We start from the raw sequence: 27289 nt of genomic DNA on the forward strand, positions 1-27289 counted from the left end.
GAACCAGATCCTAGTTTGGTTGATTCTTTGAATAGTTCTTTTTGTTTCCACTTGGTTGATTTCTGCCCTAAGTTTGATTATTTCCTGCCATCTACTCCTCTTGGGTGAATTTGCTTCCTTTCGTTGTAGAGCTTCTAGGTGTGCTGTCAGACTGTTAGTCTATGCTTTCTCTAGTTTCTTCTTGGAGGCACTCACGGCTATGAGTTTTCCTCTTAGGACTGCTTTCATTGTGTTTCATAAATTTGGGTATGTTGTGGCTTCCATTTTCATTAAACTGTAAAATGTCTTTAATTTCTTTCTTTATTTCTTCCTTGACCAAGGTATCATTGAGTAGAGTGTTGTTTCCATGTGAATGTTGGCTTTCTATTATTTATGCTGTTATTGAAGATCAGCCTTATTCTGTGGTGATCTGATAGGATGCATGGGATAATTTCAATATTTTTGTATCTGTTGAGGCTTGTTTTGTGACCAATTATATGGTCAATTTTGGAGGAGGTAGCATGAGGTGCTGAGAAGAAGGTATATCCTTTTGTTTTAGGATAAAATGTTCTGTAGATATCTGTTAAATCCATTTGTTTCATAACTTCTGCTAGTGTCCATGTGTCCCTGTTTAGTTTCTGTTTCCAGGATATGTCCATTGGTGAGAGTGGGGTGTTGAAGTCTCCCACTATTATTGTGTGAGGTGCAATTTATGCTTTGAGCTTTACTAAAGTTTCTTTAATGAATGGGGCTGCCCTTGCATTTGGAGCATAGATATTTAGAATTGAGAGTTCATCTTGGTAGAATTTTTGATGAGTATGAAGTGCCCCTCCTTGTCTTTTTTGATAACTTAGGGTTGGAAGTCGATTTTATTCGATATTAGAATGGCTACTCCAGCTTGTTTCTTTGGACCATTTGCTTGGAAAATTGTTTTCCAGCCTTTTACTCTGAGGTTGTGTCTGTCTTTATTCCTGAGGTGGATTTCCTGTAAGCAGCAAAATGTTGGGTCCTGTTTGTGTAGCCAGTCTGTTAATCTATGTCTTTTTATTGGGGAATTGAGTCCATTGATGTTAAGAGAAATCAAAGAAAAGTAATTGTTGCTTCCTATCTGTTTTGTTGTTAAAGTTGGGAATCTGTTCTTGTGGCTGTCTTCTTTTGTTTTGTTGAAGGATTACTTTCTTGCTTTTTCTAGGGTGTAGCTTCCATTTTTGTGTTGGTGTTTTCCCTCTATTATCCTTTGAAGGGCTGGATTCGTGGAAAGATATTTTGTGAAATACTTTCATTTCTCCATCTATGCTAATTGAGAGTTTTGCTGGGTATAGTAGCCTGGGCTGGCATTTGTGTTCCCTTAGTGTCTGTATAACATCTGTCCAGGCTCTTCTAGCTTTCATAGTCTCTGGTGAGAAGTCTGGAGTAATTCTAATAGGCCTGCCTTTAAATGTTACTTGACCCTTTTCCCTTACTGCTTTTAGTATTCTGGCTTTATTTAGTGCATTTGTTGTTCTGATTATTATGTGTCGGGAGGAATTTCTTTTCTGGTCCAGTCTATTTGGAGTTCTATAGGCTTCTTGTATGTTCATGGGCTTCTCTTTCTTTAGGTATGGGAAGTTTTCTTCTATAATTTTGTTGAAGATATTTGCTGGTCCCTTAAGTTGAAAATCTTCATTCTCGATTATCCGTAGGTTTGGTCTTCTCATTGTGTCCTGGATTTCGTGGATGTTTTGAGTTAGGATCTTTTTGCATTTTGCATTTTCTTTGATAGTTGTGTCCATGATCCCTATGGAATCTTCTGCACCTGAGATTCTCTCTTCCATCTCTTTTATTCTGTTGCTGATGCTCACATCTATGGTTCCTGATTTCTTTTTTAGGGTTTCTATCTCCAGAGTTGTCTCCCTTTGGGTTTTCTTCATTTCTTCCTACTTCCATTTTTAGATCTTGGATGGTTTTGTTCAATTCCATCTCCTGTCTTGTTGTGTTTTCCTATAACTCTTTAAGGGATTTATGTGTTTCTTCTATCTGTTTAGCAGTGTTTGCCTGTAGTTCCTTGAGGGATTTTTATGTTTCCTCTTTAAGGGCTTCTACCTCTTTAGCACTGTTCTCCTGTATTTCTTTAAGTGAGTTACTAATGCCCTTCTTTAAATCTTCTACCACCATCATGAAATATGATTTTAAATCTTCGTCTTGCTTTTTGGGTGTGCTGGGGTATCCAGGACTTGTTGTGGTGGGCGTACTGAGTTCTGATGATGCCCAGTGTTCTTGGTTTCTGTTAGTAATATTCTTACATTTGCCTTTCTCTGGTGTTAATGATCAATCTGTCTCTGGTTGGAGCTTGATCCTCCTGTGATTCTGTTAGCCTCTGTCAGCACTCCTGGGAGTCCAACTCTTACCTGAGCTCCAGTGGTCAGAGCAGTTTGCAGGCAAGCTCTCCTCTTACAGGGCAGGTGTCCAGCAGTCTGGGGCTCTGGTCTACATCCTGAGTTCTGGGGTCAGAACCCTCCCTGTAGGCCTACTCTCCTCTAGCAAGGAATGTGCCCAGGTGTCTGCGTCTCAGCTCTGCCTCCTGGCTGAGGGTGAAGGCCTGAGGGGACCCTGACCAAGCTCTGTTGCTTCTATTGCCCACCTGCTCTCAGGTGATCAGGAGGTCCTGGATGTGCTAGGGGTCCTGTGGCGTGGAGAGTCCTCTGGTGCCCTAGATGCCCTCGGCCTGGTTCATGCAGAAGATGGCGGGGCTGGCCCTGACCTGAATGGATCCCAATCTCTCGTAGGAAGGGGTTCTTTGTCCCTGTTCCTGCTGGCACAAGACCCTCCGCGATTCCTTGGAGCTGATGCTGTGCTCCACTCAACCATGATTCCGAGGCAATCCTAAGGCTCTGAGGTGTGGAGAGCATCCCGGAGCCCCTAGTGGCCTCTGTACAGCCAATTTATAAAATTCAAGATAATGGACTTTTCTGACAAATATCAGTGGTTTCAGAATAATTGAATGTATTATGAAATATTTTATAACTGCTCTTAATTATTTTTATGACACATACTTATTTTGTTGTTTTCCTATGCTAATCACCATTAAAATATTATAATTTTGAAGAAAATGAATTTATTCTTATGAGAAGTTCTACTTGATAACAGGTTGAAGATAACTTTGTGCTGGAAAATGAGAAAGAAAAATTTGTCGAGGAATTGAGGGCTATCGTAGGTCAAGCCCAGGAGATCCTTCATGTCCACTCAGCTGTAGAAAAATCTATTGGTGTTGACTCTGTTGCCTTGGAATCTAACAGTAACCAAGTAAGAGCAATTTTGTAGTAAAAAGGTCATTTGGGGACTTTGTCAGGAACACTCATTTACCTGTTCATTTTTATTTCAGACAGGATCATCTGAACAAGTACTGATAAATTCTGCATCCACTCAAACTAGCAGTAAGTATTCTTAATAAAATGTACTATTGGCTTTTGAAACAAGGCATATTGGAGTTTTGATATATATATATATATATATATATATATATATATATATATATTCATAGAGAAAGTTATTAATCGATAAATTAATTTGATGATAAATTGATTGTTTTCCACACTTGAAAGCAAAGTTTATAGCCCAGAGATTTAAAAAACCCAGTTGTTGATTTTTTTTTTTAATCTGAGTACCTTACTTTTGAGTCATTACATGGTATGTCACCAGAAAAGGCAATCCTTTGATGGCCTATTGAATCTTAACTAGTAATTTGTCTACTTTGACATGGGATGAACAAAAGAATTTTAACTGAATCACTATGTTCTAAGTTTGCTTCTTGTTTTAATAGTCATTCAAAACTTGACAGTTTCACTGATGATAATACTTTTACCAGCTCTGCTCACTAATAACTTTGTAAAGCAGACACAAGATAAACTTCCAGAAACTAAAATTGGGGTTCTTCTGTTTTCTTTTCTGATAACTTTATCTCTTCATTCTTCTTAGCCCTGGCCATGGGTATATTAAGAATATCTGGGAGGGGGAGAAGAACCATAGCATTATGAAGACCTCTGAAGGAATTAACACAACATGAAGATGCAAAAGGTGGTGGGAATAATGGAAGCAGATACCATTATCCTGAAGTTTAGTTCAACTCTATTAGGATGCCAGAATACATCTGTATCTTACTTTGTTGGTTAGCAGAAATCTGAGCAGGTTTCTGACTGACAATGTAAGATGACATTTCAAAGAAAATTACTTGAGAAAGTTTACAAATGTAGGGATTTGCTTACTTTACTTTTATATTGCCATAAGCTAGATTTACTCCTCTTTCTTCTGGTTTTATAGTTCCGGTTCTTCTTAGTTCTGTACATTTTAATGCTTGTATGGATGTATACCACCATGATACCACTCGGGCACAACCAAAATCAGGCTGTAGAACAACAGCTATAGATTTGAGTGGAGAAACTATGCCCCAGTTATTTAAATAGAGTGCCTCCCTTCTGGTTTGATTAATACATACCTTATATTTGGTTCTATTCACTAAAAGTTAAGGTTAGGATGTTACTCTTACAGTTTATAATTATCCTTGTACTATTGGGAATGGAGATAACACAAGTTAATTTTTTACTTGATTTCTTTATTTAATAACATGAACAAATTGACAGTTGCTTAGTATGTAATTTGTTAATAATTCTTTCTACAGATGAATCTGCTCCTCAGTCATCCCCAGTTGGTCGCTGGCGGTTTTGTATCAACCAAACAATAAAAAATCGTGAGGCACAGTCTCCTCCTTCCCTTCAGCCTTCCGTGGCCATGGTGCCTGGGTTACATCCATTTCCTAGTAAGCTTTTTTTTTATCTTCCAGCTTTATATGGACTTGGATGCTATGGTTACACATTTACCGATTGTACCATTAATTTGTTTTCATGAATATTTTATGTTTGTGACAGTTTTCATGAGCATTTGGAAGACATCAATATTTTTATATAAGTTGTCATTTTATTCGATATTTTATTTAAAAAAAGCAAGAAGTCAGTTTCTTTCTTGACTGTTGAATTCTGTGATGTTTTAGGTCTTATTTACAAGTATACTCTTAAGTAGGTTCTCATTTGCTTTTCTTGTCTCTTTTGACTTTTGTATTTTCACTTTGTACTCATTATAACTTTTGTTATTGTTCCAGGTTCAAGAAACACAAGTAATCAGGCAATATCACAGAACACAGTGTTCACTATAGAGAATAATCCAGGCCATCGTGAACTTTTCACCTCCAAATTAGAGCACAAGGATGTGGTTGATGGTAAGATTTGTGAACATGCTAGTGTAGAAACTGAGCAGCCAAGTATTTGCTATCAAGTGGAAGATGACAGACAGATCATGACACCAGCTACTGATAATTCCAATTATTCTGCTACTTTGGTGTGTCCAGTTCCAGGTGAATGTGAGGCACTCACCAGCCAAGCAGGCATGTTCATGCCTACATATCCAAATCAGCAAGCTGCTGTTCTGGCTGATGTGCATATGGCCTATCCTGGTGAAGCAGTTCCGATTGGTGGTAATGCTGGTCTTACATCAGTACTTGTATCTTCTGAGCAAAAGCCTCAATCCTTGTCAGTACAGCAGCCAACTATAGATGCAGAGTTTATTTCCCAAGGAGAAACCACAGTAAACACCGAAACAAGTTCTCCTAAGGCAGTCATTGCCACTCAGACTCCTGGCTTTGAACCAGCTGTGATTCTACCTGCAACTATCCTGGAATCAGATGGGGAACGACCTCCAAAAATGGAGTTTGCAGACAACCGAATTAAAACACTGGATGAAAAATTAAGAAACCTGCTCTATCAGGAGCACAGCATTTCTAGCATCTGTCCTGAGAGTCAGAAGGATACTCAAAGCATAGACTCTCCATTTTCTTCCTCTGCTGAAGATATACTATCCTATTCAATGCCAGAAGTCATAGCCATCAGTCACTGTGGGATTCAAGATAGCCCTGCACAATCCCCAAATTTCCAACAAACAGGCTCTAAGATTCTGTCCAATGTGGCTGCAAGTCAGCCTGCTCATATATCAGTGTTCAAAAAAGACCTGAATGTGATAACTTCTGTACCCAGCGAGTTATGTTTACATGTAAGTATCTTTCTAATTCTTATTCTTTGCTTATGAATTCAAAGAAATGCCTTCTCGACTAAAAAGTTCAGAAGTAATTGTCATTTAAGACTATGACTTAGTCATAGTCACAAGACTGTGACTTAAGCTTCAACTACTCAGAACTTAGTAGAAATAGCAGATCTGTTTTAAGTTCCTCTAAGAAGGCCTTCTGGTGAGTTAACTTGGAACTCACAAGCACTGTGTATATTTATAGATTATTTTGTGGATAGGAGGAATGTACTTTTAATTTCAATTTAAGTGGAAATTTCAAAAACAAAACTTAAAAACTGTTAATCCATTTCCTTAAAATCAATAGTATTGATTTAATGTTTTGAAGAGTTTAACATTTTTAAAGCAAAAATTATCCATAATCCCATGACTTTTTTTATTACCCTCTAAAAGGACCAGAAATATAGCTCAGTGGTAGAGTGCTTGATCAATATCTCAAACAGTAGAACATTTAAGTAAGCATGATAACCCATACCTTAGTCCTAGCACTAAGGATCTAAAGTCCAAAATCATCTTCAACTACATACTGAGTTTAAGGCAAGCCTGGATGGACTACATGAGCTCTTGTTGCAAAACAACAAATAAAATGTAAGAGAGGCTCATAAGTTCCAGCCACTCCCTGCTGAACAATTGACTACTAATAAATTCTAGGAAAGAGACAGTCATTGTCTTTAGTTGTGTAATCAATGGTTAGCCCACCAGGCTCCAGTCCCAAACATAGATTCATACACATGGACCTGATTAAACATAGTAGTTCACAAAAAATAAATGTAAAGACATGGATGTGGGAAAAGAATTTGTTGGGAGGAAAGGAGTTGATGAAGATGGGAGAGAGATGAGAGTTGGCAGGAAGAGTAATAAGAATTCATTACAAACACATATTAAAATTATCAAAGAATAAATTCAGTTAGCAAAGAAAATAGAAATCGTTTTTAAAAAGAGGAGAAGGAACAGGAGGAAAAAGAGTTTTCTCTAGAAAAATGGGATTAAAAGATTATAAATTTTCCAGATTTTAGAGTCTCTGAATTATAGAATACTTATATGAAAAATGTGATGTCTTGGGGCTATTCTCAAATCTAAATACAGAACTCACTTATGTTTTTTATTTATTTATACATGGAGAATGTAAACAATTTTATGTAATATTATTGATGTACCTTCATTTTAATTGCAACACATTAGATGAGGTTGGTCAGATGTAGAATTTTCCACTAGCGGCATCATGTTGGTATTGAGAAAGTTTCAGACTTTGGATTTTAAATTTTTATTGAAATTACTCAGTTATATAATATAGCAACTTTAATATTCCTCCTCTTTTTCTTTCCATGCATTTTTTTCTAGTATTGACTATTAAGTTCAGGGACCAAACACATACTATGCAAGTGCTATATCACTGAGCCACACCCCTAGCCCTGTTTCCCTTTTCTATCTGCTCAGTCATAGAAGTCACCACTAAGAATTTACTGCTTGTCCTTGAATTTTCTTAAGACTACATAGATCTATTTACATGAATCACATATTTATTTTAAAATAATATTGTGTTATAAACATATTGGTCAACGTACTGAAATTTTTAATTTTACCATATGTCATAATTTTTTTAAATGTTTACCACTGTAATTTCTGTCATGGTTACTATATAAATAATATATACTTGTGTATAAAATAAAATCTATCACCTTCCTAAACCTGCAAACATAGCTATTATCTTTTCTGGATATAGTTTTAGTTAATGTATGAATATTTATACCAATATAATTCTGCATATGTATTATGTTTTTACACATAAATGTTATATTTATCTATACATACTTCTTTTATGTATATGTACTACTTTGCATTTAAAAATTTTTTATGAACTATTTTAAGTTATAGAATTATTATGTAAGCACAAAAGCATTTCACAAGAATAATAAATCTAAACAACACTTCCTAAACAAGTTTCTTATTGTAGTTTTTTAATCATTATCATTAATAACTTGTAAATAATACATGTATTGGTCCCTCTCTTGATTTAGTAATTTTGTATGTTTCTTTTAAAGACTTGGTTTCACTATATAGCTTGAAGTGGGCATGGAACCTTGCCATTCAATAGAATGTGCTCCTTATAACTCAGTTATCTCTTAAAGTTTCAACTTTCCAAAGACTACAGTGGGTATTAAATCTTAACATGATTTTGATGCAGACATTCAAAACATGATGAATTCCTTTTTGGATTCTTCATTGTTTAGTGTGTAGAAACACAATTGAGTTTTTTTCTTTTTCTCTCCCCTCTCCTCGCTCTCCCCCCTCCCCTCTCTGCCCTCTCCCCTCTCCCCCCTCNCCCCCCAAGGCATGCACTCTGTAGTCCAGGTTAGCTTCAAATTCATGGCAGTCCTCCTATCTCAACCTTTATAGTGCTGGAATTATAGATGTGAGCCACTCCTCCTAGCTACAACTGACTTTCATGTGTTATGATTCTGTCATTCCAACTTTGATGGCCTTATTTATTGGTTCTAATAGCTTTTGGTATTCTTTTGGATTTTCTTTTTCTCTTTCTTGTATATGTATGTGTGGAAATTTTGCCCCAAGGTCCCACTCTCTTAATCTGTTAACTTCTAGATCATAGGATTCAGCTTCATTCTACTTCCTGGTGCCCCTTTAATACTAGAGCCATATATTTTGTATTTTTCCTTTCTCAGCTTGCTCCTTTTCATTAAAACAGTCTTTAAAGAAGTGGACTTTAGTAACCACACAACCTAAATTATACCAGACTGTTTTGAGACTTCCTTTTTCTTTTTTTTAAAGATTTATTTATTTATTTATTTTATGTATATGAGTACACTGTAGCTGTAAAGATGGTTGTGAGCCTCCATGTGGTTGTTGTGGATTAAATTTTTAGGACCTCTGATCATTCTGGTCGGCCCCACATGCTCCAGTCAACTCCACTTGCTTCAGAACCTGCTTGCTCTGGCCTAAAGATTTATTTATTATTATACATAAGTACACTGTAGCTGACTTCAGATGTACCAGAAGAAGGTGTCAGATCTCATTATAGGTAGTTGTGAGCCACCATGTGGTTGCTGGGATTTGAATTCAGGACCTTTAGAAGAGCAGTCAGTGCTCTTACCCTCTGAGTCATCTTGCCAGCCCAAGACTTCCTTTTTCAAAGCAATTAATCTAAATCTCAGTTAATCTAAATCTTTACCTTAGCCTCAGGCAGACTCCTTGGACAATGACAAAAAGCAGCCACATTCTTCACCAAAATACCACAACAGTCTCTAGACCACATACTGAAATTCTTCTCCACTGAAACCTCTTGGGCCAGGTCTGCACAGTTCAAGTCACTCTCAGCAACAAGGTCTTTCATATTCCTACTAGGGTAGCCCATTAAGTCCAACTTAATGGATTCCACTGTTTTACAAATCCAAAATCCCCAAATCTACATTCTTCTAACCCATAGCATGGTCAGGCCTATCACAGCAGTACCCCAATTCCTGGTACCAACTTCTGTCTTAGTTATGGTTTTACTACTGTGAACAGACACTATGACCAAGGCAACTCTTATAAGGACAACATTTAATTGAGACTGGCTTACAGGTTCAGAGGATTAGTCCATTATCATCAAGGCAGGAACATGGCAGCATCCAGGTGCAGCAGGAGCTGAGAGTTCTACATCTTCATCCAAAGGCAAATAAATAGGAGAAGACTAGTTTCCAGGCAGTGAGGATGAAGGTCTTAAAGCTCACACCCACAGTGACACACCTACTCCAAGGCTTTGTCTCCAAAGAGTACCACTTCCTGGGCCAAACATACTCAAACCACTACAGTGTCCTTGATCACTCTTCACCATGTTCTGTTGTTGCTGGATCACTGATTTCAGTAGTCTAGCTGGACATTTCTCTCAGAGGGTCTGAACCCTGTTCCTTGTGCTTTCCTAGTAAGTGCTTTACCCACTAACCCATCTCCTAACCCTCAGTTTTCTTTTTTTCCCTTTGAGACAGGGTCTCATACTATATAGATTATGTTGACCTTAAACTCACAGATCCACCTGCCTATATCTGAGTGCTGGGATTAAAAGCATATACCACAATGTCCAGCTTTGGGTTTTCTATGTATACAATTTCATCATCTATAAATGAAGATAATCTTATTTGTTTATTTCCTATTTTTCTCCTATATTAACTTTTCAAATCATGCTTTCCTCTCTTTGTCCCTGTGCATTTTGTAATGATATAATTTTATTTTTAAGAAGATTATATTGTTGTATTAGTCATTTTTGCAATGAGGATTACATTTTTGAATGTCTAGTAACTGTAATCCATTCTTTGTTGTTTTAAATATTTGTTTCTAGTGTTATGTATATGTATGCATGCCTGATGTTTATGTATATGCACAGAGATCAGAAGAGGTGTTCGATTCCTAGAGTTACAAGTGGCTGTGAGCCACCATGTAGGTTCTGAGAACCATACCTGGTTGCCTTTAACCACAGAACCCTCACTCCAGCACAGATTTTAATGCTGACTCCAGGGTAGCTGTAGTAGCTAGTCTACAAAGCCTGTTGGATGTTGTCTTTGCCCCTCACTTACTTCTCTCTTGGCCCAAATCTATTCCTTCTTTATGCTCTATTTTGGGAGCAGATGCTCTGATGTTGTTTTGCTTGGTGTGCAGAGAAGGGATTGGAATGGCTGTTCTTTCTTTGGTACCTCAACCAGTATACTCTTTTATTCAGTAACTGTCTTTTTAGCAGTAAGTCAAACCCTCTAACAGTCTGTGGATAACATAACTAACTAAAGGGCTATGAAAATTAGAATATTATCCATATTGAGTGATCAGGGAAAGACTTATACATAGTAGTGACATTTGCAGGTAGAAATTTGTTCAAGGAATCTAAGAAGGCCAGTTAAGTAGAAAGATCTTTAAATATATAACACATTGAAAAGGCAGATAGGACAAAGCTGGGGTAGAATTTTGTAAGCATCCTTTTTATGGCCCAGGTTTCTCTGTTGCTGCTCATACTACAACCTGAGCGTATAGTCTCTTGAGACAGTTCCTACATATATTATGGTCTGCCTTTTCTTGGTGTAGTCATGAATTCTGTCTATATCAGGTTTTTTGTTGTTGTGTCTAAGTATTTCACTTGCTCACAAAAACTAAAATTTATATTAAATATCCTGTCTTGTTTTATTTACTACATATAAATATATCTTACCTATAATTTCAATGGGATCAGTGTAGTACTTTCTGAAATGTAATTTTACAAGATTTTTTTCTGTCCTAAGTGAAATAGTAGTGTTGCTAACTCAAAATGGGACTCCAGAAACTTGCTTACTGATTGATCAAAGTTTCACTTTTTTGAGACAACCTCTCATGCATCCTAAGCTGGCCTCAAACTTTCTACATAACCAAAGATGACCTGCCTCTACCTAATAATCCTGCAGCCAATGTCTGAGTGCTATGATTATGATTGTATCCACATGGACACTTCATGTGGTTCTGGGAATCAAACCTAGGATCTTGTGCTTGCTTGGCAAGCCCTCTTTCAACTAAACAACATCTCTAGTCCAAAATTTTCCCTTTGATAACTCCTGATTTGTTCTAAGTGTTAATAATACTTATTATAATGCAGGATTGCTGTCTCCCGTTAGATGAATGCTATATCCCATCCTATGTGATTTTATACTCACTTTTAGTCTATTATTAGTAACCATTCTTATATCCCCAAAGTATCCGCAGTTCTATGCATTAAGTTTTTTATTAATTGACATGGATACTTTATTTTTAAAGTACTCATACACAGGAAGGTAATTATGGGTATTTGAGGAGAGTAGGAGGACAAGAAGATACTGGTTTTATAGCAATCATAGTTTAATATAAAAATTTTAGAACATGAATTCACAGTAATTTACTCAAATTTCTTTGTCACTCAAACAGTGACATTAAAATATCTTGGTTTTTTATTGTATGATATATCTAGCATCTTGAACTCTTAGACAGTAAGAGAGCAAACTAACATTTCATTTAATAGCATTTATATCCAGGCATGGTGCTGCATACCCTTGGGAGGTAAAGACAGTGGGAGCTGGATCAAGGACAACCTGGTTTACATGATTCCTTGTCTCTACTGAACCAAAAAATAGTATTTTCAGTTATTTGGCACATATAAAAAAAGCTTATTTTAAATTTTAGTTTTCAAAGTTGATGTAAATTTTGGCCTGGAAAATTAATATTCTGTTTGGTTTTACTTAAAGACATAGTAATTGCAAAGAAATGTCAAGGCTTCAGTTTTAGACTGATATGGTAGTGTTACTGCAACAGTTCATGTAAGAAACTCCAGTATACCAAAAACTTATTTGCCTTACCTAAATTATTATCACCTTGTTTTTCTTTGATTCTGTCTCTATTAGGAGATGTCCCCAGATGCTTCACTTCCAGGCGATCCAGAGGCCTATCCTGCTGCTGTGTCAAGCGATGGAACCATTCATCTGCAGACAGGAGGTGGATATTTTGGCCTAAGCTTTACTTGTCCTAGTCTCAAAAATCCTATTAGCAGGAAATCCTGGACTCGAAAATTAAAAAGCTGGGCATACAGGCTACGGCAGTCAACCAGCTTTTTCAAGAGATCAAAAGTCCGTCAAGGTAGTGTGCTTACAGTCAGGGCCATAGACTAGGTAACATCATTTTTCATCTACTTTTTTTTTTTGTCGTTCATACTCAAATCTTGCCATGTTTTCCATGTAGCACATGTATGTTAAATATCCCATTAATGTTGTTGCCATTTTATTTTTTCCTTTTGTAACTAATTTGGTTTTTCAGTTATTCATTTCATATAGATTGGGATAAATCTTGCAATGTCTGATTTAGAGTTAGGGATTTAAACAATGTTGCTTATACATTAACACCTTTTAATTATTAGCAAGGGTTAAACTTTCTGCTTTTCTTCATTTTGTTAATGTAAACAAATTTGTCTTAAAAATGATTTTCTCTTTTCTGCTTATAATTTGACAAATCTTACAGTGGAAACAGAAGATAAAAGATCAGCAATTGCTTCTGATCCCATTCCTCTGACACGGGAGTTCTCATCTGATACTAGGGCTTTGAGTAGATGTAAAGCCATGAGTGGATCATTTCAGCGGGGTCGGTTCCAGGTTTGTGTCTTTGGTTGATTTTATCTTTGGGTGCCTAATGAGAGGAAACTGGACTGGTGATAGAGCTTCATGGTAGAGTTTGCCCACCATGTGTCATCCTGGGTTCTATCCCCAACACTATAAAAAAGTGACAGCATTTGAAATTGATCTGTGGTGATCTTTAACTGTAAATATTTATATAGCTAATTACTTTATATATTTATAGAAGATGTAACATATTTATATTATACAGAAAGATAAAAATTTCTTCAACTTTTCACCTTGTATCATTGAAGGTGAATTGGAAGAGTATAAGAATTTTTTAGTAGTTGTAAAAGAACACAGAAATAATCATTTTAGGGGTCATCATTTTTAATCTCCCTTTTTTAGATTTATTGTTTTTATTTGTGTGTGTGTGTGTGTGTGTGTGTGTGTGTGTGTGCATTGAGGGTTCTCACAGAAGCCAGAAGAGGGTATCCGATCCCTGTGAGCTGGAGTTACAGATAGTTGTGAGCCACCTTTTGGGTGACAGAAAAGCAGAGAATACTCTTATCTGCTGCTCCATCTCTCCTGCCTCTTTAATTTAATTTCATGTCATTTAGAATCTCAGCAAATTTTATAGTGGGATTTTATTTGAATAAGTAAAATGAAGCTAATCTGTCCAAGGGCCCCAATGGAAAGACTGACTATAGACAGTATAAGTGTTGTTATTACCAAGTATTATATATGTCAAATCAGCTTTTCCACTTGTCTATGCTGTCCTTAGATGGTGAATCTCCTCATGAGGTTTACCCTACAATTAGGTAGAACCAGACAAGTTTACCTTTTTATGTTTCAGGTGATTACTGTTCCTCAGCAGCAGCCAGTAAAAATGATGTCTTTTGGGAAAGAACACAAACTGCCATTCAAGAAAACACCAGTCCAGTCTAATGAGCAAGCACTAACCTTTGCTGAAGCTGCAGTGTCGCAGTTGATCGAAGTGGAGCCTGCCATGCCCACTCATAAATCTTCAGTTTCTTCATGCAAGTTACGAACTCTTTATGAAACCTTTAAAGAAGATAAAGGAGATCCTGAACAAGGTGACATCTTATCTTATAGCACAGCTTGTGAGACCAGTGTCTCTTCAGTCGCTACAGAAAAGAATGTGGAAGTAACTTCAACCACAGAACTTAGTGTGCAGTCTGGGTCTGAACTGTTAGATAAAGAAAAAAATGAGTCAACTCCTGGGAAACAGACATGTGCAAATGAATTTTCAGCCACTCTTGCTGGTAATGGAAAGTCAGTGACAAAAACTCGTCCAGAGGCTGATCAGTATTTACCACTCCGTGAAGAGCAAGCCTATGGTCAAACACAGAATTCACTCTTCTATTCTCCATCTTCCCCAATGAGCAGTGACAATGAATCAGAAATTGAGGACGAGGATTTGAAAGTGGAGCTTCAAAGATTACGAGAAAAGTAAGGATGCTCTCTCTTCTGTAACAAATATAATTGTTTAGGGGTTATAGAACTCAATTTTTGCTTTGTAGCTAATTGAGGATTGGTGGCATTTGATGATTAAAACTTTTCTATGGTAAAACTATAATGAATTCTATTATAAAATATGTATGCATACTAAAAATCTTTGTGTATAAAATAATTTTTAGTTTTAAAAACTGTTTTGTGTGTTTGGGTGTTTTACCTGCATGCATGTGTGTGCAGTGCCCATGAAGGTCAGAAGAGGTTGTTGGATATCCCCCTAGAACTGGAGTTACAGTTGTTAGCTGCCATGTGGATGCTGGGAATTGAACCTAGGTCCTGTGGAAGAGTATCTGGTACTCAACTGTGAGCCATCTCTCCAGTTCTTTGGAGGGGGGAGTGTTAATAATTTATTTTAACTTTATGTATGTTGGTGTTTTGAAGGAGTCAGATCCTCTGGAACAGGAATTACAGATAGTTGTGAGTCACTATGTGGTTTCTAGGAATTGAACCTAAGTCCTCTGGAAGAATAGTTAACGCTCTTAACCAGTGAGTGGCTTTACTATGTAGTTCTGCCTGGCCTGGAATACACTATGGAGATAATCTTTGTTGACTTCAAATTTGTGGAGATTCACCCTGCTTCTGCCTCCTTTTTGATGGTATTACAGGCACGTGGGAAGATATATTGACCACTTGCTTTTTCAGTCCTTGTCCTTTAGGACTCTTGGAGTAAGAATTGACAACTATTCTTACCTTTTATTAGTGGACAGCTAATTTATATAGTCGAAGAGACTAGTTTCTCTTTAGGAAAATATAAGATCCTTCTAAGATCAAGCTTGTTATTTAGCAAAGGAGACCATAACACTTAAGTAATGATACTATGGCAATATGTTTTGTCATGTTGAGTGCTGTTTAATATGTTGTGTTTGGTTTCATATACCAGACTAACCTTAGACTTGCTAAACTAAGGTAGAAGTGATGTTGAACTCCTGACCCTGTTGCCTCCACCTCCCAAAGACTGAAATTATAGGCATGTGCTATCATAGCAACAACAATATTACCACCACCAACAACAAAAGAAGTTAGTACCATTAAAAAATTCTCGATCTACTTTGAAAAGTGCCACGAAAGCCTGGCAGCCAGAGTTTAATTCCCAGAATCCACAGTGGAAGAAGAGGCTCAACTACTGAAAATTTTCTTCTGACCTTCACAAACACACATATCATACACATATAAATAATAATAATTAATACAGCAAAAGTTACCTAAAATATACATATATACATGTTTGATGTTACATTGCATATATTTTAATTTTTCTGTACATTCAGTACTATGAAGTTTAGGTATACTGATATTTTTATGGTACAATACTCATTTTAAAGTGTTTTTTTTATTTCTGATGTTAGTATTCTAGTTATGTTTTCTGGGGTATTGTTCTGGTTTGAATATAGTCTTAGCGGGGCGTGGTGGCGCACGCCTTTAATCCCAGCACTCAGGAGGCAGAGGCGGGCGGATTTCTGAGTTCGAGGCCAGCCTGGTCTACAAAGTGAGTTCCAGGACAGCCAGAGCTACACAGAGAAACCCTGTCTCGAAAAACTCAAAAAAAAAAAAAGAAAGAAAGAAAAAAGAAAAGAAATATAGTCTTGACATGTAGCCCAGGCTGGTCTCAAATTTGCCAAGTTCCTACTGCCCCAGCCTCCTGATTACAGGAATTTAATACATCTTTTAAATCATTCTGAAGTGACTGTTGTCTTTTATAGCTGCCTATGTTGATTATGAGTACTTGATTTTGGTTGGGAAATACACATTCTCATAAAGAGCCTTTTATTCTGGGATTGGAGAGATGACTCAGTGGTTAAAAGCACTTCCTGATCTTCAGTTCCCAGTACTTATATCTGGTGGTCTACAACTCCAGGAGTTCTTAGAGCCTCCACAGATACCCACACATTTTTGCCATATAGTCTCTCTCTCTCTCTCTCTCTCTCTCTCTCTCTCTCTCACACACACACACACACACACACACACACACACACGTTTTATGAAGTATTGTTATGGTTTGAAATATGGTCTTGCCCCGTGTAGCTCAGACTAGCCTCAAATTTGCTGAGTTCCTACTGCCCCAGCCTCCTGATTACAGGAAACAAAAACCTTTTTAAAAAAATCAATCCAAAATAGAACCAGGTGTGATGGCACATGCCTTTAATCCATGCTCTTGGGAGGCAGGTGGATCCCTTTGAGTTTGAGACCAGCCTGTTCTACATAGAAGATATATTATGACATCACCTCAAAACAAATATCAAAGCAAAGAATAAAACAAAAATATCTATTCTGTCATTTTTTTTAAAGATATGGTCTTACTATGCAGCTTTTCCCACTAGTGCTAAGGATTGGACACATACTTGAGCAATGCTAGACAAGGGCCCTGCTGTCACCAATCAATTGCCTGTGCTCCTTTTGTTCTACTCTGATAGAAACTGTGGATAAGAAAAAAATGAGGTCTTCAAGTACTGGTTCTTGACATTTTTTTTTTTTAATTTCTTGGTGTTTGGTACTAGTGAGCTGAAGAAGGAGGCAGCGGTGCTCTCTGGTCTTACAGGTCCGATGCAGGCCTAGTAGCAAGACACTTAGCTCTGAAAATGCTAGAGTTATTACACAGGGCCAGAAAGTTGGGATTTCTTAGCCCTGGGCAGCAGGTGGCATTGCAACTGATAGGCAGCCTTAGGTATCAGAATTCCTCAGCCCTTGGCAATGGCCAGTATTAGAGCTCCCAGGGTAGGGTTTCTGAGACCCTCCATGCATATGTCTTGACAGCTCTCTGGAAATCGTCCAATGACCAGGACCAGCAGTTTCTTTTCTCTGATTTTTTTTTTATATTTAGCTTTCAATCCTTTTCAGCCTCAGCTCCCTTTCCTTTCAACTTCCACCACCCCCCTAGTTCCTGACTGGCCTCTCAGTTGAAGTATTGAGCTACCTCTTCTTCAACTGCCAACCACTTGAATCTTACTGATTTTGAAGCTCAGCCCACTGACAACCAAACTCTGTCTCTTCTTCAGCTGTCAGGCAGCCAACTGCCTTGCCACTTTCAATAGCTCAGGCCTGCACACTGATCAGCTCCCATTGCCTCTGCTTGCTCTGCTGTTTCTTTGTGTTTTCAGACGAGCCTATTCTACTGAAAATAAGCAAGACAAGACCACCCAGGAGAAGCTTTATCTGGGCTTAATGTTACACCAGAGAAGCTAGCACAGGATTCAACAAGAGGATCTTAACAGTCTGCATATATAGCTAGAGGAATATTTGGGTAAAACACAGCATACCTTTCACAGCATTGTCCGATTAGCAACAGCCACAGCAGTCCCTCTGATAGGCCACCAGAAAGTATTCCCTTCTGGCCTTGTAGGGAGAAAGGAAAATGTTTGCAGACTCTTCTGAGCTCTGCAATGCTTTTGATAGCAAAAAGCTGAGAACACACTGTTAGAACAGTCCTAGTTAAGACTGTGCCTCTAACTCCAGGAGCTAGAGCAATCAGGTGAATTTGTTGTGTAATTTTCTCAAGGCATCAGTAGGGTGTTTAAAACTGCTGGTGCTAGCATAAGAATGGCCCAGCTGGCTGGCTGACAGTCTTTGTACTCAAAGCAACCATGGAAGCAAGGAAGAGTCCAAGAGCTACTAGTTAGGGAGTCAAATTGCATAGTCCCCTAGTAACTGGGGTTTTTGTTTTTAAAATAGGAAAGCAAACATCAGGAGTTCTTAGAATAGGAAGGCAAAAGAATTTATCATTAATACTTTAACACATTCTAATAGTGTTTAAAACCTGGCCAGTGGCTAAGGGGATGAATGCCCATTCCCCTCTTCTGTCTCACTACCCCTGAACTTCATCCCTAGCCCTTTAGCATTCTTTTGTCAGTATGGTTTGTCCATAGTAATTTATTAGACAATACTAGACACTATAGACCAACAATTGTAAGCTGAGATTTTTTACCTGTTAGTTTGAACAATCTATATAGTTGTACAGTTTTGTATTTAAAAAGTATTTCAAAAATTGAGGCCAGGCCACAAGCCTTTAATCCCAGTACCCAGGAGGCAGAAATGGGCAAATCACTATGAGCTCAAGGCTAGTCTGGTCTACATAGTGAGTCCCAGGCCAGCAAGATTAGTAGTAAGAACCTATCTCAAAAAAGCGATATATAGGATAATATTCAGGTAACATAATGAAAAAGCAAGCTAAAAAAAAAACCCTTGTACTTATACTGTACCCCACTACTCAGAGGCACTCACTGTGAACTGTTTGGAACATATATTGCTGACCTTTTTCTGTGCATATCCTTTTTTTGTCCTTTACAGTAGTAAAATAAATAACAAACATGCTATTCTATATTTTTTGCTTTAAAATGTAGTCTATTTTTGTTGTTCATATTTGCATAAATCCACCTTTAAAGAGTCAGTGCATTTAATTCCAATTAATGGGTGTATCCAAGTTTATTTACTCCTTTCTCAAGAGATTTTTCAGTCTTCCTCATGATCTGCTTATATAAATGACACTTATCTTTTTACACACAGATATTTCTGTGGTATACAGTTAAAAGGTCTGTACTCTTAAAGCTTATAATTGTTGAAATTGTGTTTGATGTCAGATTGGTTACTCGTGCCTGTAATCCCAGTACTTGGGAGGTAGAGGCAAAGGTAAGGCTAACTGGTGAGTTCCAGGCTAACCAGTGTTACATAGTAAGATCTTGTGTCAAAAAAAAAAAAATCTGAAAAAATTATGTTCTAGGAAAGCCAGACCATTTGATATTCCAAAATATACAATGTGCTCATTTCTTTATATCTTAATAACACAGATTGGATACAAAACTTTTAATATTATGCTAATGAGATGAATTAAAACATTTTTTAGCTGGGCATGGTGACATATGCCTGTTTCCTAGCCACTTTAAAGGCTGAGTCATAAGCCTGAGTACAAAGCAAGACCCACTCCTAATTTTTTACATCGCTATTTATAGCGCTTTTTGTTTCAAATAACTCTTTTTCTTTTTAAAGATTTCTTTTATTTGTAATTAAAATTTATTTTTAATAAATGTGCATGTTTTCATGTGTGTGTGGTGTGTTCTCTGATACCCACAGAAGCTAGAGGAGTTAGATCTTCTGGAGCTGGACTTACAGGTGGTTGTGAGCTACCTGATGTGGGTGCTGGGAATTGAACTCTAGTCCTGGAAGAACAGTCAGTGCCCTTAACCACTGAGCTATCTCTCCAGCCCCACTTTTGTAGTCTTTACCCTTTAAAATTTTTTTTCATTACTGATTTTAGGAGCTATTTAAATCTTCTAAATAATAGTCTGTAATAAGGAGAAAGAAGATATTATTTACCTATTTGGCTTTAAAATTCTATTCATTATGTCTCCTTCTCTATTGAGACTAATGATTTGCCCTCATCAGTTTGTCTATCCTTTCTTTGTAATAGATTAGTATTATTATTTAGGAAGGTATTTTCCATCCTAAAATTGTAAATATAATCTGCATTACACCATTTCCAATACTAATGCTTTGTAGGCAGAGGCATGTGGCTCTGTGAGTTCAAGGCTAGCCTGGTCTACAGGTCTTCCTACTGGTTCTACTGGTCTTCCAGGATAGCCAGGGCTGTTACACAAAGAAATCCTGTCTCAACAAACAAACAAAAATTAGTAATGCTTTTTAAAGCTTTATTTGTACCATCATAAACTTTTTGAAGTTGTCTTTATGGCAACAAAGTTATTAATATTTTTGCATAATTTCTATTCAGACACATTCAAGAGGTGGTCAGTCTTCAAACACAACAGAATAAAGAGCTACAGGAGCTCTATGAACGCCTTCGAGCAACTAAAGACAGCAAAGCGCAATCTTCAGAGGTTCCTTTGTCACCTGCATCGCCACGCAGGCCAAGATCTTTCAAAAGCAAACTTCGAAGCCGCCCCCAGTCCATGGCACATTCAGACAATCTCGTTGTAAAAGGTAAACCGATCTTACATGTAATTGTTTAAAGACCGAATCAGATCTGGGCATGGTATGGCATGCCTGTTGTTGAAGCACTCGGGAAACTCAGGCAAGAAGATTGTACTTCAAATCTAGTTTGGGCTAAATAATGAGAAAATGTCTCATGAAAAATAAAATTTGGTGAAAGAACAGCAAAATTAGTACAACAGTGATAGTACAAGTTGTTTTTTAATTAGGCTAAATAATTATAAATAAATATAAAACAATGATGTACACACCGGTCTAAAAATACTCCTATCTTTTGGTACTAAATATCCTTTAATGAAATAATGATGAATATCACTGATGATAGATAGTAAAAAATAACTGTTTGCTTTGTGTTGTCATTTGGAAAACAGACAGAATGCTGGCATCTTCCCCCAGCATAGTTTCTGAAATATCCCAATTGGTGAGAATTACTAGGCTCATATTTAGAGTTGGTTCAGAAGTTTGTTGGTTGAAATACTCTCGTGTTGTTCTGAATTAAGTGGTCTCTATATATTACTTTTTAAGATTTATTTTCTTTTCATTTATGTGTATGTCTGGGTGTCTATGTGTCTGTGTAAGGGTGCCTATGGATGCCTGAAGAGGACATTGGATCTCCTGGAGTTGGAGTAACAGGCAGGTGTGAGCCACCCGAGAACCAAACTCTGGTCTTCTATAACAGCAGCCAGTGCTCTCAACCACTGAGCCGTCTCTCCAGTACCTTTATATATTATTTTAAAGAATATTTTTAAAATAGGGCCCAGAGAGATGGCTCAGTGGTTAAGAGGACTGGCTGCGTTTCTAGAGGACCCTGGTTCAATTCTTAGCATCCATATGGCAGCTCACAACTTAACTTAAATCCAGCTCCAAGTGATTTTATGCCTTCACATAGACATACATGCAGGCAAAATACCAATGCACATTTAAAAAATTAAATAAGAAGGAAAGAGAAAAATAAAGAAAAGAAAAATGCATTTTTAAAAATATTTATATTTTATGTGTATGTTTGCCTGCATATATGGGTATACACACCATGGTGTGCTTATTGCCCATGGAGATCAGAAGGCAATGCCAGATCTTCTGGAACTATGCTTAAGAAGGATTGTGAGAAGCAAACCTAGGTCCTCTGAAAGAGCAACAAATGCTCTTAACTGCTGGGCTATCTCTCCAGCTCCTAACTACTTAACTAATAAAGAAGTTACTCATCAAGTCAGGGTTCTTTGGTTCCATGTACATAGTGAAGGTCAATATACTATATACTTGCACATCTATTTTTATTCTACTTCACTCAGAAAAGTAGAACTATATTAGGTGTTCATCAGCTGATGAATGGATAAAGCCAACTGGCACACAATTCAGTGAAAATTTATTCAGCTGTAAAGAAAAGTCAATGATGGAAAATCCAGTCACATATGGTGTATATACCTATATCCCCAGCACAGGGGAGGTAGAGGCAAGAAGATAGTTGAGTTTGGGGTCCAGTCTGTGCTGAGCTATACTTTGAATGATTCTGCTAAAAACAGAATTGAACTTGAAGGCAGCTTTGGAGACTCAGTATCAGAAGTCATAGGACCTTCAGTCTGATGTATTCATAGCTAGGTTTCATTTTGTTCCCAAATGCCTTGCGTGCTTACACATTTGTTTTGTTCATTTAGAGGTAAAGTCTTCCTATGTTCCCCAACCTTTGCTGAGCTCAAATTATCCCTCCACCCCAACCTCTGAAGTTGCTAGCACTATAGAAAAGGCACTGTGTGATATTGGTTTTTTTTCCCTTATTTATTTTGTGGTTTGCTGAACATTGAACCACAAAAGTCCTGCACATTCTAGGCAAGTGCTCTATTAGTAAACTACATCCCTAGATTACTCAAATGGATTCTTTTTATTTACATTTTCTGTTGTGCCCAAACTATGGCTTTCATATGGTTTGGGCTTGTTCAATTATTTAATGTGGGTTATAGTAGATGTTGTTGAACTTTTCTTTTCAATGCTGTAATTTTGCTTTGTGTATTTGGGAACTTGGCTGCATGTATTTGTGATTATTGTATCTTTTGACATTAGTGTATATGTCTGATATGATTATAGACAATCAGTTTCTCTAGTTTACTACTTACATGTTGTACCTGTTCCATCACTTTAATGTATTTTTAATTAAATTATTTTGTGTGTCTCTCTGTGCATGTGTGTGCCTGTAAATGTGCCACGCATGCATTTGTATGCCAGAGAATAAGGTGTAGGAGTTGGTTCTAAAGATCAGATTCAAGTTGTCACGTCTGGTGGCAAATGCCTTCACCCACTAAGCCATCTTTCCAGCACTTTTATATTTGTAATATGAATAGTATTTATTATGGACATCATTATGCAATTTGCTCATATAGTTTATCTAGTCTTCCAGCCTTTGTCTTTTTATTGGGTTATTTAAACCATTTCTATATAATTTAATTTATATTTCTATATACCATTTTACTATTTGTTTTTGTGCCTAACGACCTTTTTGTTATTGTTCGATTCCTGCCTGTCTTCTTTGTATTAAACATGTATTTGTGTGTGTGTGTGTGTGTGTGTGTGTTTTCCTTACCACTTTCTACCTATTCCTCTGAGCCTCAGGCTCATGGTTTCTCTTTTTAATTAATTAATTTATTTATATAAAATGCTGCTACCCACTGGTCCCCCACCTCACAGAGACCCTCTTTCCAATCTATTCCCCTTGAAGGAGGAGGCTCTTGGTTCCTTACATAGGCTGGAAACCAGCAAGCCTCACTGGTGCTGCTCTCTTGCTTCCCATAACAGCTGGAATTACAGATGTTTGGATGCGTGGCATATTATGTGGGTGCTGGGATGTGGACTCCAATCTTCATGACTGTACAATAAGTTCTGAGCCATCTTCCCAAGCCCCAAGTAGATATTTTTTGTAATGTTTAAATCCTCTTGTTTTTTTTATTATATTTAGTTATTTTCCTGTGGTGGCCATAAAAATTACAATTACCTTTTTAATCCAAGGCAATATAGTTCAGAATAACACTATCTTAATTTCAATGGTATATGCATTTTCTACTGTGCATGTACCTTCCTTTCTTTGTACTATTATTATTGTACACATTACATTTTATGTGTTATATAAGCCAATCATTTGTGTAATTATTGAATTTTTAATCACCTTTGTAATCAGATGAGAGAATAAGAATTATAAGCACAAAGTACAATGTTATATTTACTAATACAATTCTTTTTGTCTCTTCAACATGCTTTTACCACATTGTTTATTTCATAATAAATGTCATCTGTTATTTTTTTTACAAGGCAGCTGTGGTAGCAATGCAATTTAAGACTTTTAAAGAGATTCTATTTCATAGTTTCAATTTATAGGATTTGTTTTGCAAAGCAGGTTATAGAAAACATGTCTTGGAGTCAAAGGCTATTGAAAGGACCAATTATAATTCAACTTATAATTGCTTTTCTCTTTGCAACAAAATATATAAAGACATGTTTGTGTTTTGCTTGGGCAATCAAAAGGAAACTTTTGGATTTCCAATATAAGTGTATCACTGCATTGACAGCCTCCAGCTCCTAGACACAGCTGTAATGCTTTATATTCTGTCTTTTGGTCCAGAGTTAAATGCCCTTAATTATTTATAACATGTAGAACATTATTATAACCAGAATTCTAAATTAATTAGCTTTTGAAAGTTCATCTGTACTGAAAATAGATAAATCCTTTTCTACCATAAAATTGATAGAAAAATGAAACATACTGAAATTGAAATAAACTATTTCATTCTATAAATGTCCACTAATAAATTGAATTAATAAATAATATTATGATGTAAATATCCCCATAATACAAAAAGATCATTTTTGTAAAAGAGATTCTATCATTTGGACTCAAATTTTCAAGGACTTTGGGAAATAATGTCAAACAATAGACTCCATTCTTAGTAAGAACATAAATCAAAATCATATTGTACACTTATACCACACCCTCGATATCTCAGGGAATGTTGTGGAAGAGGGTCTGGGAATATGTGATCCAAAAGATGGGGTAAATGGCTACAAAACACTATTTCCTAGACTTGATACAACCATTGTATTAACCATTTGCTCATACAAACTGTATTATTAATTTTTCTACAGCTGATACCTCGAATATGTGGGTTATTCATATTAATAGCTAGCTACCTTCCTTTTTAGGGACATGAAGCCCACTTTTGCTGAAAGGGCTGATGGTTCTGCAAAGCTCATTAGCATTAATAGTTTTATCTGTCATCTTTACTACTTTAATTTAACCTTTGGCTCAGATTTCTGTTAGTTATTTAAGGAAAGCCTGTGCCAGACTTAGGTAGTACAAGGTTAATTTCCCCCCAAACTTACTCTGTAGCTTTCCTGCCCTTTCAAGGCTGAAGAGTAACTTAAAAGATAAAGGGGGCATCTGGACTGGACCTTGTGATTATATACATAACAGCCACCAAGTTTCACATCCTATTCCAGAACACTAGCATTCACTCTTTTTATAAACCAATCCCACCTCCTTTTTCCCTCTTGCTTAAGAACAAAAAGAGCTTAAAACTTTTAGTGACTATAGCTCAGGCTGGCTGTGAACTTGGAACGTTCCTGCCTCAGCTTCCCCAGTGCTGAGAGTAGAAGTATCTACTGCAATGCCTGATCTTTCTTAAAAATTTAATCATAAACACAAATATTAGTAAAATGTAAATAAAATGTGGTTCTATGTTCTTGAACTTTGTTGAAAATTGTTGGTATTCTAGACCTGCCTCTGGAGGAACATAAACATGATCAAATTACTTTTGCTAAGTCTGCTTTCTCCATTTAAAAAAAAAGTGCTTTTACTATACACATACAATTGTTTCCATTTTTATCATTCTATGATGCTGCTTCTCTTGCATGGCTTGAACCTGTGGCCATACATGCTATATACAAGCCGTGTACTAGTAAGGCACATTCTTCGCCCTGTGGGTATTTTAAAATTTTTGTTGTTGTTTTATTTAATTTTTTATTTATTCACTTTACATCCTACTCACTGCCTCTCCAGTCACCCCTCCCCTTCTCTGAGCCAGTGGGGCTCCCCTAAGTATCCCTAACCCAGGTACTTCAACTCTCTGTGAGGCTTCCTCTCCCACTGAGGCCAGACAAGACAGCCCAGCTAGAATATATCCCACATACAGGCAACAGCTTTTGGGATAGCCCCCTGCTCCAGTTGTTCAGGACCCACATGAAGGCCAAGCTGCACATCTGCTTCATATGTGCAGGTAGGCATAGGTCCAGCCTGTGCATGTTCTTTGGTTGGTGGTTCAGACTCTGAGAGCCCCCAAGGGTCCAGGTTAGTTGACTCTGTTGGTCTTCCTGTGGAGTTCCTATCCCCTTTGGGGCCTGAAATCCTTCTTCCTATTCTTCCATAAGAGTCCCCAAGCTCCATCCCTATTTGGCTGTGGGTGTCTGCATCTGTCTGAGTCAGCTGATGTGTAGAGCCTCTCAGAGGGCAACATGCTCTTGATGCATAACAGAGTATCATTAACAGTATTAGGGATTGGTGCTTGCCCATGGGATGGGTCTCAAGTTGGGCCAGTTATTGGTTGGCCATTCCCTCAGTCTCTACTCCCTCTAGCGTGCCTGCATTTCTTGTAGGCAGGATCAATTTTGGGCTGAAAGGTTTGTGGGTGTTTTGGTGTCTCTATCACTCCACTGGGGTTCCTGACTGGCTATAGGAAGTAGCCTCTTCATGCCACTAGTCTACTTGCCAGGACAGTCATTATTATACCTTATAGGGGTCAATCTTACTGACTTTTATCCCTTAGCAACCTGCTGTCTTAGTTAAGGTTTCCATTGTTGTGAACAGACCCTAAGACCAAGGCAACTCTTATAAAGGCCAGCATTTAATTGGGGCTGAATTACAGTTCAGAGATTTAGTCCTTTGTCATCATGGTGGAACACATGGTGGCATGCAGGCAGACACAGTGCTGGAGAAGGAACTGAGTGTTGTGCTTCTTGATCCAACAAGGCTCTACCTACTCTCTAACAAGGCTCTACCTACTCTAACAAGGCTCTACCTACTCTCTAACAAGGCTCTACCTACTCTAACAAGGCTCTACCTACTCTAACAAGGCTCTACCTACTCTCTAACAAGGCTCTACCTACTCTCTAACAAGGCTCTACCTACTCTAACAAGGCTCTACCTACTCTAACAAGGCTATACCTACTCTAACATACTCTAACAAGGCTATACCTACTCTAACAAGACCAGACATCCCAATAGTGCCGCTCCCTGGGCCAAGCATATTTAAATCACACCTGTTGTGCTATGAACACTAACTAGCCAGGAGGAAAAAGCTTCCCAGTCAGTACCAACTTGAGTTCTCCAAGTCATGTGACCAAAATGTGTGGTGTCTTCTGAAATAAGGTATATTACTATCACATTCTATTGGGCAATCAAGAGCAATGGTAAATGGTGAATGGTAAATGGTAAATGGTGATTTGGGAGTCTTTGTGACCAAAAACTTGAGGGGAAGTATCTAACACCTGGCACTAGGCCTTTTTATTTGATGGCCTATGTCGTCGTCGTCTTCTTCTTCTTCTTCTTCTTCTTCTTCTTCTTCTTCTTCTTCTTCTTCTTCTTCTTCTTCTTCTTCTTCTTCTTCTTCTTC

The 27289-nt window shown here is 37.4% G+C and overlaps 1 protein-coding gene and 1 long non-coding RNA gene across 8 annotated transcripts in view; one reads left to right on the plus strand and one right to left on the minus strand.

Moving 5' to 3' along the window:
• Wnk3 (WNK lysine deficient protein kinase 3) overlaps positions 1–27289 on the plus strand; it is a 129067-nt gene that overhangs the window by 92326 nt on the left and 9452 nt on the right. For 4 of the 7 annotated variants that reach the window (XM_029473228.1, XM_029473230.1, XM_029473231.1 and 1 more), the window contains 8 exons: positions 3106–3261; positions 3341–3392; positions 4634–4771; positions 5111–6054; positions 12471–12702; positions 13081–13211; positions 14029–14645; positions 20425–20633. In XM_029473228.1, the coding sequence (XP_029329088.1) occupies positions 3106–3261; positions 3341–3392; positions 4634–4771; positions 5111–6054; positions 12471–12702; positions 13081–13211; positions 14029–14645; positions 20425–20633 (2479 nt within the window). The remainder of the gene's footprint in view (positions 1–3105; positions 3262–3340; positions 3393–4633; positions 4772–5110; positions 6055–12470; positions 12703–13080; positions 13212–14028; positions 14646–20424; positions 20634–27289) is intronic. The other 3 variants (XM_021153288.2, XM_029473233.1, XM_029473232.1) reach the window with 2 other exon arrangements.
• Positions 12151–27289, minus strand: part of LOC110286719 — a 39380-nt gene continuing 24241 nt past the window's right edge. The window contains exons 5-6 of the long non-coding RNA XR_003835694.1: positions 14136–14237; positions 12151–12548 (exon numbers count right to left, since the gene is read on the minus strand). This is a non-coding gene — a long non-coding RNA (uncharacterized LOC110286719). The remainder of the gene's footprint in view (positions 12549–14135; positions 14238–27289) is intronic.

This window comes from Mus caroli, chromosome X (genome assembly GCF_900094665.2).
Source record: "Mus caroli chromosome X, CAROLI_EIJ_v1.1, whole genome shotgun sequence".
NCBI lineage: Eukaryota > Metazoa > Chordata > Mammalia > Rodentia > Muridae > Mus > Mus caroli.